Source organism: Bison bison, unplaced genomic scaffold (genome assembly GCF_000754665.1).
Source record: "Bison bison bison isolate TAMUID 2011002044 unplaced genomic scaffold, Bison_UMD1.0 scf7180017864304, whole genome shotgun sequence".
In the NCBI taxonomy this organism is placed as follows: Eukaryota; Metazoa; Chordata; class Mammalia; order Artiodactyla; family Bovidae; genus Bison; species Bison bison.
The window spans coordinates 2,665,966-2,680,312 of NW_011494876.1; the positions used below are offsets into that span (position 1 = coordinate 2,665,966).

Sequence of the window (14,347 nt, forward strand, 5' to 3'; positions counted from 1 at the left end):
ACACACACATACACACACACACACACACATACACACACACACAATGTATTTCTGAACCACTTGATAGCAAGTTGCACCTATCTTGGCCATTTACTACCGTATACTTCCATGTGTATTTCCCAAGAATAAGTTTCTTCTCAAACATGATCCCAATTATCAGTTAACCACAGAAAATTTAACATAATGCATTGATCAGTTGGCCCTATGTCCCAATTTTTGCCATTTAGGAGAAATAATCCATTACAGTGTTTATTTTTTGCTTCAGTGCAGATTCCAGTCCAGGATTAGGGATTGTGTATAGTTGCTGTGATTCCTTAAGATCCTTTAGTCTAGAATGTTGACTCAGTCTTTGTCTTTTATGATACTGGATTTTCTTTAAAAAAGAAAAAAAAACAAACAGTGCTTTTTCTTCTTCATAGAATAGTCCTCATGTGGGGCTTATCTGGTCTTTCCTCCTGCATCCATTCAGGGTGTGTGCGTTCTTGATGGAACACTGCAGCAGTAGTGTGTCCTCCTTCAACCACCCCATCGGGAGGGGCATGATGGTGATGGAAACTCATTGGTAATGGAGGTAGTCAACAGTGTTGCCTGATTTCTCCTCTGCAGAGTTACTTAATTTTGCCTTACAGAGGATAAGCAATATGTGGGGAAACATTGACACCGTGCAAGTATCCTGCTCTCCAAGCAAAATTTACCCAAGTTGAGCAGATTTCACATCTTGCATGAGCCAGTCTTTACCTATAATAGTTAGAAAATGATGATCTTCCAAATCCAGTACTCTTTCTGTATGTGCACCCCATTCTGTTGTACACAAAACCCACTCTTTCCCCCATTTATTTATTGGTGTTTTTATTTGTTATCAGTATGGATTCAGGAATTCTAATTTTTCCAGTGGTTTATAAATCATTATAGTTTTAATGCTCAAATTGCTCAGCTTTAGCTGGTGGGATCCCTTTGAAGTTGGGACCTGTGTTCTTCTGAAAACCTCCCCCCTTCATTTTTCAGTCTTAAACACTTCCTTACCTTTCAGTACATAACAAGATGTTCCACGCTCATCTTTGTCCTTCCTTTCTCCAATCCTGGAATTATCCATTTCTCCAAAAAAGTCCTGTCTAAATCCTTATAATGGGGAATGTAGAAAATACCACAATTTATTTATCCTTTCTCCTGTTAACTGACATTTAAATTGTTTCTGGTTCTGGACTAATATAAGGAAAGCTTCACTTAATACCCTTGTGCATTTTTTGGACCCATAAACTGATTTCCATTGGGCATGTAATCAGGAGTGGCAATGGAAAGTTACAGAACAACAAGGACAGGGAACTGTATTCAATATCTTACAGTAACCTGCATTGGAAAAGAATTATATATTAGAATATATAATTTATATATATCTGTATATATGTGAAGAGTCTAGAAAGAATTTATATATATATGAAACAATATTTAACAGAATCACTTTGCTAAACACCTGAATCATTGTAAATCAATTATGCTACAGTTTAATAAATAAATAAATAAAAAGAAAGCATAGAATCTCCACTCTGGTTATATACCCAACAGAAATGAGTACACTAAGATCACCAAAAAAAGTAACACAAGTATTTAAAGCAACTGATTCATAATTCATATATATACATACACACACATACATATATGTATGTATATTTAGTTTTGGGCTTCCCAGGTGGCTCAGTGGTAAAGAATTTGCCTGCCAATGCAAGAGACGCAGGATTGATCCCTGGGTTGGCAGGATCCCCTGGAGAAGGAAATGGCAACCCACGCTAGTATTCTTGCCTGGGAAATACCATGGACAGAGGAGCCTGGCGGGCTACAGTCAATAGTGTCACAAAAGAGTCAGACATGACTTTGCAACTAAAATAACAACAACATATTTAGCTTTAGTAGGTATTGCTTCCCAATGGCATTCATGGTAAAGAACCTAACTGCTAGTGCAGCAGACTGAAGAGATGTGGGTTCGATCCCTGGGTCGGGAAGATCTCCTGGAGAAGGAAATGGCAACCCACTCCAGTATTCTTGCCTGGGAATCCCAGGGACAGAGGAGCCTGGCGGGCTACAGTCCTTGGGGTTGCAAAAAGTCGGACGTGACTGAGCGCGCACGTGCGCGCGCACACACACACACACACACACACACACTGCTAAGTAGTGTTTCACAGTGCTCATAACATTAGTTTTGTGCGGGGAGAGAAAGTCGTTGGCCCCAGTAGGTGGGGAGGAGTAATCAGTGGGAGGGGTTATAATGGGCCAGTGCAATTCAAAGACATGTCGCCTGTGACCAGAAATGACAGAATTGCTGTTCTTTTTCATTGATAATGATCAAGAAATGCTGAGATTTTGCCACCTGGTCCATTCTTAAACTGCTTTTTTTTTAGAAAGAGTGCTGTTTTTAAATGGACAAAATGTAAGTTACTCAAGTCCAGAATCTCCTCCTACCTTCAAATTGCTTTTAGTCTCAATGATGGCAGTGACAGCACGTCAGGATTGCAGGGCTCCTGCTGTTCGAGAGCATTAGGATCACTGCTTGCCCCCATCCCCACCCCAGAGTCCTACTGACATCTCTGACTGCTAGGTGTCTGTTTGGAATCTTGGAACAGTCATCTACTAAACAGCCTGAGAGGATAAATATCCCTCTGTCTACTTCCAGGGAGTCAGTTGGTTTTCAAGATATCTGGGATAGAGGCCAAGGGACAGCAGGCAGACCAGGAAATTACTGGAGGCTAAAGGTGGAAGTGCGGAGAAGGCAATGGCAACCCACTCCAGTACTCTTGTCCATGGGGTCGCTAGGAGTCGGACACGACTGAGCGACTTCACTTTCACGCATTGGAGAAGGAAATGGCAACCCACTCCAGTGTTCTTGCCTGGAGAATCCCAGGGCCGGGGGAGCCTGGTGGGCTGCCGTCTCCGGGGTCGCACAGGGTCGGACACGACTGAAGCGACTTAGCAGCAGCAGCAAAGGTGGAAGTGAGGTGGTCCAGTACTATAGGACTCGGCTCTAGGCTCAGTGTTGCTAGGAAGTATTTGGGCATGGCTCTGCCTCTGAAGCTTAAAGGTTCTTTGTCCAGAGAACTTATAGATAAATCATCATTAGAACCAAAGAGGTGATTGAAGCACTTTGGAAAGTGAAATTCTGAACAGAGGAAACCTTGTATATAAGATACACCGAAAGGCTCCTAAGTAATTTTGATGAAACTTTGGAGGCATGACTAGTCAAAAAAAAAAAAGCTTTTTAACCAGGTGCCCCCTCTAGGTGGACGCTGGCCCACTGACAGTGGGGAGAGCCCTCCTACATACTTGCTGAGCAAGCTTTTGTGCAGAGTACAACTGTGTGACGGTTTGCAGCGACCCTGGTTAGATGACCGTTTCGGTGACCCGTGGCGATGGAATCCTCATCACTGCACATTTGTATTAACTTCCGTGAACCTCTCCTCTGTCTCCCTCAGGCCTCTCCGCGGATGGTGGCGCCAAGCGCCAGGAGCACCTCTCTCGGTTTTCCATGCCAGATCTCAGCAAAGACTCTGGGATGAATGTGTCCGAGAAGCTGAGCAACATGGGCACGCTGAACTCGTCCATGCAGTTCCGCAGCGCTGAGTCGGTTCGCAGCCTGCTGTCCGCTCAGCAGTACCAGGAGATGGAGGGCAACCTCCACCCGCTCAGCACCCCGATCAGGTACAGAGACCTGCAGGCGCACGGAAGGATGCATCAGAGCTTTGATTTCGATGGGGGGATGGCGGGCAGCAAGCTGCCGGGGGCAGAGGGCGTGAGGATCCAGCCCATGAGCGAGCGCACGCGGAGGAGAGCCAGTTCGCGCGAAGACAACCGCCGCTTTCGGCCCCACCGGTCTCGGCGATCCCGACGCTCTCGCTCAGACAACGCCCTCCACCTGGCCGGCGAGCGCGAGGCCCTCTCTCAGTTAAAGGAGAGACCCCCCCTGAGAGCCAGGGAGGACTATGATCAGTTCGTGCGCCAGCGGAGCTTCCAGGAGAGCCTGGGCCAGGGGTCCCGGCGGGACCTGTATGGCCGGTGCCCCCGGACCGTGTCGGACCTGGCTCTGCAGAATGCCTTTGGGGAGCGCTGGGGCCCCTACTTCGCTGAGTACGATTGGTGTTCCACCTGCTCCTCCTCCTCCGAATCTGACAACGAGGGCTATTTCCTAGGAGAACCCATCCCCCAGCCCGCCCACCTTCGATATGTCACCAGTGATGAGTTACTGCACAAATACAGCTCCTATGGCCTCCCCAAGTCTTCCACACTAGGTGGCAGGGGACAGTTGCACAGCAGGAAAAGACAGAAGAGCAAAAACTGTATCATTTCTTAATCCAATGGGGAGTCAGGGAGTGGGGGAAGATGGGAGCTAAGAATGTAGATTCAGAAACTTGCACTGTTGGAAATTTTAAAGCGCTTTGGGGGTGGGGGGTTCCAGGGAGAGATGAGAGGAGCTCTCCCTTGATGGAGGCAAGGTTACCTATTGACTCCATAGGTAGTCACAGTTCTTGGCATGTTGAACATTATTTGCACATTTCACTTTGGAAACGCTGTAGGCTCAACGGAGGCCAGGGTTGGTCACCTCTTTCTCCGACCGTCTGTGTTGAGTTGCCACTGGCAAGATGGCAAAATTGTTTCCTGCTCGCTTATATATATATACATACACACACACACACACACATATATATATATAGCCTCTCTGGTTTTCTTCCTTTTAGGATCCTTTTTCCAGTAAGTAATTTGTTTATTAGCCAGGACCCCACACTAAGTTATTTACATGTCCATTGTAAATGCAATGTAAATGAGAGTTCTGATAAAATATTTTTGTATTTTGTAATATCAAAGGAATTTCTATATCGTAGGACTCAGTGGAGCCTTGCATGCACGTCTAGCATTGTCTTTTGAGTAGTATTACAGGGTGGTCCAGGACCACTTTTTTTTTTTTTTCTTTTCTTTTTTCTATACAAATTTGTTACATGTCAGTGAGACCTTTTTCAAAGGATTTTATTCAATTTGGCTTTTTGTGGCTAAAAAAAACCTCACAAATTACCTGTTACACCCAAAACATTTGACGCTCCATCCATCTTAAGGAGCCATCCTTAAGTCTGCTCCCACCCTCAGTAGAATCTCTTCTCTACAAAGTGGTAGTAATTTTTTTTTTTTTTTATAATTGCCAACGTAACTTCTGCCAATTAGAAAAACCAACCAGTGTCAGTCAAGTTCCGTGAAAAATGCCATCCCCGCTGGAAACACTGACGTTGCTCACCATTGATCTGTCCTGTGGGGAAAACAAAAGTGACTGTGCGTGGTGCCGTTGTGTGATGTCAGCATGACATTGTTTTGAGTGTGGCATTATTTCCTGGTGCTCGTTTCCTGGATTGTATTATCCGCTTTCCTTTACCAAGGCAGACAGAACAGCTGCCTTAGCCTGACAACCGGTTGTCCTCAGCGCAAATGAACTTCAGCTTTGGGAAATTCAGGCCAGAAAGGTTCCGAGGGGCTCTGGGAGTGACGGTGCTTTCTAGGTCGTAGGTCATATGTGGAGATGGAGGGCCGCTTCCACCCGCTCAGCACTCACGTCAGGTACACAGACCTGCAGGCGTGGAAGGATGCATCAAAGCTTTGACTTCGAGGGGATGGCAGGCAGCAAGCTGCCGAGGCCGAAGGGTACAAGAATCCAACCCACAGATCAAGGGTAGAGGCTGAAGGGGAATATGAAGGAAAGTCAGAGCAAAGAAGAACTTCCAGAAATGAAGTATAGGAGAGGTGAGAACCACCTTTGAACAACCCCTGGTGCTGGTGGGAAAAAAAAACAAAACCCAGTTTAACTCATTCTATAACCAGAGTATCTGGGTTGCCCAGAAAGATTGAGCCGCTCAGGAGATTTTGTGTTATGGTTCTGGAAAACAGATGTTGCTGAAAGAGAGGTTTCCGTTTTGAACTTTGGGGACCGTCGGTCAGATAGAAAATGAGCTCACAAGTGAGTGTGCTTAAAGAAGACATTTAACGGTTGTGTTGTTTATAGTAAACTAAAACCTCCTACCTAGCTTCGGTTAAGAGTGAAGCGCTTGCTTTTGCTTCCATTCTCCTCCTTCCCTTCATGGATTGTGGGTGAAGTGACCCATTGGGGGGCCCACCTGTAGTGAGATGTACTGTCAGTGTAGTGTGCAGTGCGTCTCAGTGGCCATCTGCCATGGTGAGGTGAGCCTGGTCTCTTTTCAGTATAGTAGTTAATATTTTCTCGTGTTTTCTTATGCAGAGGATGTGGAAAGTGGCTTTTTAGACACCATCCCACATGGGTCTGGGGAAGGAAGGCTGTAAAGGATGTGGAAGTGGCACTCCATTCAGGATGTATTAAAATAATTTGCTTTTCAGGTATTTATATGACATTTGTCATTGTCACTGATGTTTTTGAAAAAGCGATGCAAATGTTGGTTGTGGCTGTTTTCCGCATGCTTTCTTCATATCTAAATGCTTCATTAATTATCCAAGCCTCTGGAGAATTAACTCTATTAAGTTTGTATAGTGAGTTTGTAAACTGCTTGGCAAACTGATAAAGACATAATGTATACCACCACGCTACCAACGTGGCAGGTTTCTGGTAGAAACCGGGCGAGTCCAATTTGGAGTTCTAAGTTTCTGGATTGATGAGAATAGAAAGGCATTTTGGAAAAAGAAAAGAGAGACAAAAAGTAGATCATTTAACTTAGCAAATAACCGAAAATAATGTCTGTCTTCCGTGGCCTGGAATGCAAGGAAAGAAATTCTCCTAGTAAACGTTGTTTTCTTAATCTGTCCTTTTAAGAGTACCTCTTAACATTTCCCCAATGAGGCTTTGACCACCATCAGCAGAAAGAAGAAAGTGCCCTAGACACTGGCAACTGAGCAATATGCAAAGGGATGAGAGGAATAAGCAGTTTCAGATCTAGCTGCCCAGGGAATGTCCATCAGCTGAACTGGCCAGAGCTGGAGTGTGGTGAGATAGAAGCCTTAGGGCTTGCAGTCGAAAAAGCAAGATCACCTCCATCTTGTCCACCACTGCAGATGCCTCCTCCCCACCCTAGATGCAGCCAGGCACCCTGTGGAGATTGCTGGCAGAGGCCAGGTAAATCCTCATTGCAAGGATGGAACCTCCAAGGGAATGCCCGAGAGAGGGCAGGTCATCACTGTGTTGGGAATTCTGCCTCTTAGTGATAATTTACACCCAACATCCCAGAATCCCATTCCCCAAAATTCAGCACATTCCTTTATGAGGCCGGATCTGGTCCTTACGTGATCATCACCAGAAGCTCTTACTTAGTCAAGCTTTCCTCCACGGCTGGGGCTTGCAGTCATCTCTTCTTAGATCATCATTTGATCTTTAATAGACTGTGTTTAGAAAAGTAAATCTTTTCCCTGTTGATTTTCTTCTCTCATGCTTTGGTTTGGTTTTTCTTCCTACCTCTCCTCGTATTGATCTTCTTATCTTTTGGATAAAACCACACTTTAGCGTTCATTTCATTTCCTGTTGCTGCTCAGTTCATTGGCAACAGAACTGGCCCTTTCCCAAGTTAGAAGTCAGTGACAGTTTTCTGAATGGCCCTGCCAGTGCATATCAACCTTGATACTATGAGCAAATTTCTTAGCAGGCTGGTGGCATTCAGGTAGCCTCCCATCTGTCATAGCATTCTGGGATTTCTACCAAGTGTGAAGGTAAGTGAGGTCAGGGAAACCAAAAACATACTTCTCAGTTTTTGCCAATGTTCAAGGATGGGGGTGGTTTTTAGAGTTGGTTGTTTGGCCCTGTCCACCTATATTCACCTTCTGTCCACCCTCCGCCAGCCCCACAAACAAGCAGTTTGTCATTTCTCATATGGCAACTGAGGGTAGCTCTTTTTCTTCCCCTTGTCCCATTCTATAGGATGTTTCTTCAATACAACAAGATTATATTTTCCTCTTCTGCAATAGCTTTCTGCTTCTTGGGTACCACTAGCCATTGTTGAGTTCAGGTGGGGATGTCTCTGCCATACCTATACTGTGGGCAGATAGAACCAGGGTACCCCTTCAGAGAGCGTGGATGCAGCCTCAGAAATCTTTGCAACACTCTAGCCAGCCAGGACCAGTTGATCCGAATGGATTTGCTTTGTCTGATAACAAATCTTACTCGTGAACTGATTCTTCCTTGTGTTTCTACCCTGGGCTCTTTTGCCGTTTTCCCAAAACAGTTCACCATCTATTCAGGAAGCATCATCCATAAATCATTGTGCGATGCCAATCCCTATGCCCCGTATTGCAGATGCTAAAGGAGGCTGACTTCTTTAGACTAAACAAAAATCTCTTTGGCCTCCTTTTCCATTTTTGGATTCTTGGCCAGTTATAAGCAATCTGTGTTTGCCATTTCGCAGAGGTAAGATAAGAGTCCGTCCCATTCTTTTCTAGTCCCACCTTCTAATAAAGAACAACACAAATACTTAAATTCCAAGGAGAAGTGCTCTTTGCATATTTCTCTCTAACAGAAACCAAATGCTAATGCATAAGAAGGAGGAGCTATCTTTGACAAAGGAAAGTGGACGTTGAAATCAGTCATCTGAGGATTTCATGCCAGAAGGGTTGCTATCAGCAACTGTTTAGCACCTTCAGGGCTTTGACAAGGACTCTGCGGACAGCATTCCAGGTACAGAACTCAGCCAAGCCTCCTCTGCCAATCTTGAAGGCAGTTCCAGATTGCTGCCTTTTGAGGTATGTTTCTTAAAGCATGAGAGACATGGAAATGAAGAGAGTTTTTGTCTTGCCTCCAGTGGTCAGTCCCTTTGGGGCCTCAGCAGACACCAGAGCCTGCTTGTCTGACTACTGGGAAGCAGTCATCAAGGTTAGAGTTGAAAAAAGATTGCAGTCTTTTTCCATTTTCTCAAAATAGAAGTTCCTTCAATACAAGACTCCCAGAAAGCATGACTTACTGTTGGGGGCTGTACTAGTTTATAAGCTTACTTCCTGCTTATAACTTTCCCCAAACTGGCTTGTCCAACAGGAATCTAACATTGTGTTAGAAATTACTTCTGTGGTTTAGATACAGAATCCATGAGAGGGTAGGGGGAGTGTCTTATTCTATCCTGAGAGTTTTGAGATGTCCCTCACCCTACCAAGTATTTGGCCATTGATGTTCCATAGGTCGCTGACCAGGCCTTCTTAAATGTTTCAGAGAGAATTACTCAAGCCTTTCTAGTTAATTTCCATGTTTCTCCATAAAGTATTTGGTTCTATCCTGGACCCTGACTTCACATTCTAAGGCCTGTGGGTCCTCCTTTTTCCCTAGCAGATGAGGACCTCGGCAGTTCTCCTGCTCCGAAACGCATTCTTTCCTATACAGGATCATTTTGTCCATCTTCTGCTTTAATTCCAAGCGCGTAAACAAAACCTCAAAGGGCCTGAGAAGGTAAGGCACACCAGAGTCTGTGTTGTGTGTCGGGTGTCAAGCTATTTGTTTAGAAGGTCTGCAGTGGACCTTTGGTGTGGGCTCTGCCAGAGACTGTTGTGAACACTTTGCTTGAGATCCGTGCCCTGTGAAATGGATATGATGTTTTACTGATGTCTGTAATACATTTGTAAACTTCCAATAAAATTTGAATAAACGAAATGTTGCCGTTCTTCTCAGTCTTCCATTACTTTCTAGGTTTTTGGAAGTCTTTGCCTTTGAGCATCTGAGCAAAGGAATAGAGAAGGTGCACATGTCAGGAGAGGTGAGATTTGGTATGAAAGATGAACCTGATTGTTCAGATCAGGATTTCTCAACCTGGGCACTATCTGCATTTTGGTCCAGTCCATTCTTTGCGGCATAGAACCATCCTGCGTATAGTAGGATGTTTAACAATATTGCTGACCTGTGCTTATTAGATGCCCCAAGTTGTGACAACTAAAAATGTTTGCTCCCACCACACCCATTAGGGTATTTTTTTAAAAACGAAGAAGGAAAAAGAAAGTAACAAGTATGGGCATGGATGGGGAGAAGCTGGAACACTTTTGCACTACTGGTAAAAATATAAAGCAGTGCATCTTCTGTGGAAACAGTATGGTAGTTCCTCAAAAAAATTAAAAAAAGAACTACCATATGATCCAGCAATTCTGTTCCTGGGTATATACCCAAAATAATTGAAAACTGGGCTTCAAAGAGATAATTAGTACACCCGTGTTGATAGCATCATTCACAATAGCTAAAAGAGGCAACCCAAATGTCCACTGATGATGAGTGGATAAGCTAAATGTGATCCAAACGTACAATGAATTGTTCTTCATCCTTTGAAAGGGAGGAAATTATGACATATGCTGCAACATGGATAAACTTGAGGACCCTAAGCTGGGTGAAATAAGTCAGTCACAAAAAGATGTGTGTAATTCTGCCTTTACAAGCTACCTAAAGTGGTTAAATTCACAGGCACAAAGTGGTCGCCTGGGACTGATAAGAGCTCCTGGGAAGATCTTCGAGTATACATTTTCTCTTTCCAAGATGAGAATTCTGGAGATTTGTTGTACAGCAATGTAAGTGTACTTACTACTGAACTGTACGTTCAACAGTGGCACATTTTATGTTATCTTTATTTTACCATGATTTAAAAAAAAAAAAATCTCCACCCTTAGCTGAGTGTCCCCTGAGGACAGAAAGCACTGCTGGTTGAGAATCACCAGTTAAAATGCTTTGTACCTTCTTAGTATCTTCATTCCTTGAGGATTCTTAAAACTGACTTCAACCCTGGGCCACACAGTTAATTTTCACTTATTAGCAGGAATTGAAACCAGCAGATGGCTGAAAATATTTGTATTCACTTCTAAGCAAATAATAAGTGGATTGTGTGAAGAGTTCTATGCATGGCTGTTTTCTGGTTAGGATGCTATTAATACTGTCTGGGAGCCAAGACCAAAGCAGCATGTAAATTAGATTTCCGCATGTCTGATTCACAACATTTTGGAGCTGCTGGATACTACAATATTGTTTATTCATTCACTCAGCAAATGTTATTGAGAACCTGCTCTGTGCTGGGCACTTAGAAAACAGCAGTATATACAAAGCAAAGATCCCTATCCTAAAGAAGTTTGTGAACTTGACTTTCTACTAGATGAGAAATCTGGAACAGTAAGTAGTCCCACCCACCCTAAGCACAAGGACTTGGGAGCTGCAGATGGGAGTTATAAGCCCTTCTGAGAGCCTTTGGATGAAGGCTTTAGAGATGGCAGTGACTGTGTGTGTTCTGCTCACACACCCTCCTGGAGAGCATGCCCATCAGGCAACCATGGTTTCACTATATGAGCCCCCTCTTTCTGTGCCTCAACAAAACGATAGGAATCAAGAATGGCAGCCAACCCATAATCTGTAAGTGACCTAGCATGACGTCATAAAGTGGACCAATCAGCTTCTCTCTCTCAAGGTAAATTAAGAAATTCCATGTAAATTGGCACAGCCCCTATGGAATACAGTATGGAGGTTCCTCAAAAAAACTAAAAATATAGTTGCCATATGATCCTACAATCCCATTCCTGGGCATATATCTGGACAATATTGTAATTTGAAAAGACAGATGCACTGCAGTGTTCATTGCAGCGCTGTTTACAATAGCCAAGACTTGAAACCAACCTAAATGTCCATGGGCAGAGGAATGGATAAAGAAGGTATGGTATACACTGCTATAAAATGGATAACCAACTGTGTGGCACATGGACCTACTGTATAGCACATGGAACTCTGCTCAAGGTTATGTGGCAGCCTGGATGGGAGGAGAGTTTGGGGGACAATGGATAAGTGTATATGTATGATGAGTCCCTTCGCTGTTCATGTGGAGCTATCACAACATTATTAATAGGCTATGCTCCACTACAAAACAAACAGTTAAAAAAAGAAACTGTGGTGACAATACACAAATCATAATCAAATTTTGCTACTAGTGAAAATTAATGCAATTTTTAAAGGTGTGGTATCTATATAGAATAAAATATTACTCAGCCATAAGAGAGTGAAATAATGTCATTTGCAGCAACATGAATGGACCCAGAGATTATCATACTAAGTGAAGTAATTTAGACAAAGACAAATACCATCTAATATCACATGTGGAATCTAAACTATGACACCAGCGAACTTACCCATGAAAAGACTCATCGACGTGGAGAGCAGACTTGTGGTTGCCAAGACAGAGGGAGGATGGATTGGGAGTTTGGGATAGGCAGATAAAAGCTATCATATACGAATGGATGAACAACAAGGTCCTATTGTATAGCACAGGAAAGTATATTTAGTATCCTATAATAAACCATAATGAAAAAATATGAAAAATAATGTGTGTATGTGTATATATATATACATGTATGTATGTGTTACTGAATCACTTTCTGTATAGAAATGAACACAACATTGTAAATCAGCTATACCGCAATAAAATGAAAACAAAAATTCCAAGAGGCAGTGGAGGTGAAGCTAAGAGAATGTGTCGGGAGAGTGGGCTGGTGGAGTCCGGTCAGTGCACATCACGATAAAATGAAGGATGTAAAGGATGAGGAAGGAGAAGACAAGGAAAGCAGAAGAAGATAAGGAAAGCAGAAGGTCCAGCTGAGAACAGGTCCAAGAGCAAAGATGGACACGAGCACAGAGATGTGAAATGACCCCGAGGACCTGGTCCCCACGACTCCCTCACCTCCACACAGATGCCAGTTCCTTCCTTGGAGGTGCTGCTCTAGGATTGTTGCAGGATTTTGGTCCTTCACACACTCCCTGTGTTTACGTACTGTCACATTACATATCTGCGCAGGCTGCTCTTTGCACTGAAGTGTTCCTCGCAACCCTAATTCAGCCATGAAGGATGACTTCTGAATGCCAGCTGCAACACCTTTTGTTTTGCCCCACTCCGCGTTTGTTTTCAGTCCCATCTCAACCACTTGCTAGTTGGGTCCTCTTGGGAAATGCCCGCGTCCTCTCTGTTGTCTTGGGTTTTATCTAACGTGAGCATAGTGGGATTGTCGTTTGGGTTTATTGGAATAATGCACGTGAAGCTCTTGGCACTGTGTCTGCCATTGTAAGAGCTTGAAATATGTGGTGGTGGTGGTGGTGGTTGCTGCTGCCGCTGTTTTTACTACTATATCCCACCCAAAGAGAAAGGATGGCAGAAACTGGATATCATTAGTATCTTGTCTGAGAGTGTTCATTGTCTTCTAACGTGAGCATTTAGTAGGATTTTGCGACACCCCAAAAAGGCCTGAATCTTGACAATAGTTAAGAAATGCCTGCAGAGTTAATAATGCAAGTCTCCCACAGAGGTTCCAATTCAGTGGATCTGGGCTCGAACCCCAGAATCTGCTTTTAAAAGCTGCACTGGGTCTTCATTGCTGTGTGCAGGCTTTCTCTAGTTGTGGTGAGCAGACGTCTCATTGTGGAGCATGAGCTCTAAGCGCATGGGCTCAGTAGTTGTGTTAGTCAGTCACTAAGTCGTGTCCAACTCTCTGTGACCCCATGTATGCAGCACACCAGGCTCCTTTGTTCTCCACTATCTCCCAGAGTTTATTCAAAATCATATCCATTGAATCAATGATGCTATCTAACCATCTATTCTCTGCTGCCCCAGTAGTTGTGATACAAGGGTTTGGTGGCTCCGTGACATGTAGAATCTCCTGGACCAGGAATTGAACCCGAGTTCCCTGCATTGGCAGATGGGTTCTTAACCACTGACCCAGCAGGGAAATCCCAGAATCTGCTCCTTCAGCATGACCCTCTATTTCAGTCTGATGTAGCTAGGAACAGGTCACCCAAGCTCACCCACTCCTAAAGAAGCTGAGTCACAAGGCCTTTGGTCAGGATGGAGAGATCTGAGCCTGGAGTTGAGAATCCAGTTTTGAAGGCTCTCAGGTATATTCACTCTTGCCTAGGAATGACAGTCTTCAAACAAAGAAATTTAGTTTAACTGACTTTACTTTTTCTGAGAGATATATATCACTGTATATCAAAGAGATACGTGGAGTGATGCACAGCATTTGCTTGTTATGCAAAGTGTGGTCTGGCTGCTCGTTACCTAAAAGCCTATGCTTGAGACGATAGGTTGGTGGGAAGGAAAGTTTGCTTTATCTAGGAGTCTGGTAATAGCAAGGGGAAAGGGCAGACATGTCCAAAGGCAGAATCCCACCCCCAATCCCCCCACCGACAGTCAGTGGACAAGAGTTTTAGAGGAGAGTTTCAAGGGTGTACAGGCAGAGGGACGGGCTACAGGCAGAGACAACGCCGATGAAACTGCTCATCGGTTGTTTGACCAGCGTCATCTTGATTCAAGTATAGTTAATCTTCAGTTCCAGGGTCAGTTTATTTCCATTTGTTTGAGGCTGTTTCTCAGAATTG

The 14,347-nt window shown here is 44.0% G+C and overlaps 1 protein-coding gene across 1 annotated transcript in view; it reads left to right on the top strand.

The window, feature by feature from the left end:
* PRICKLE2 (prickle homolog 2 (Drosophila)) overlaps positions 1–9,616 on the top strand; it is a 150,164-nt gene extending 140,548 nt beyond the window's left edge. Inside the window, exon 9 of the mRNA XM_010851924.1 lies at positions 3,462–9,616. Coding sequence (XP_010850226.1) covers positions 3,462–4,336 — 875 coding nt within the window. The 3' untranslated portion in view covers positions 4,337–9,616. The remainder of the gene's footprint in view (positions 1–3,461) is intronic.
* Positions 9,617–14,347: the final 4,731 nt, after the last annotated feature.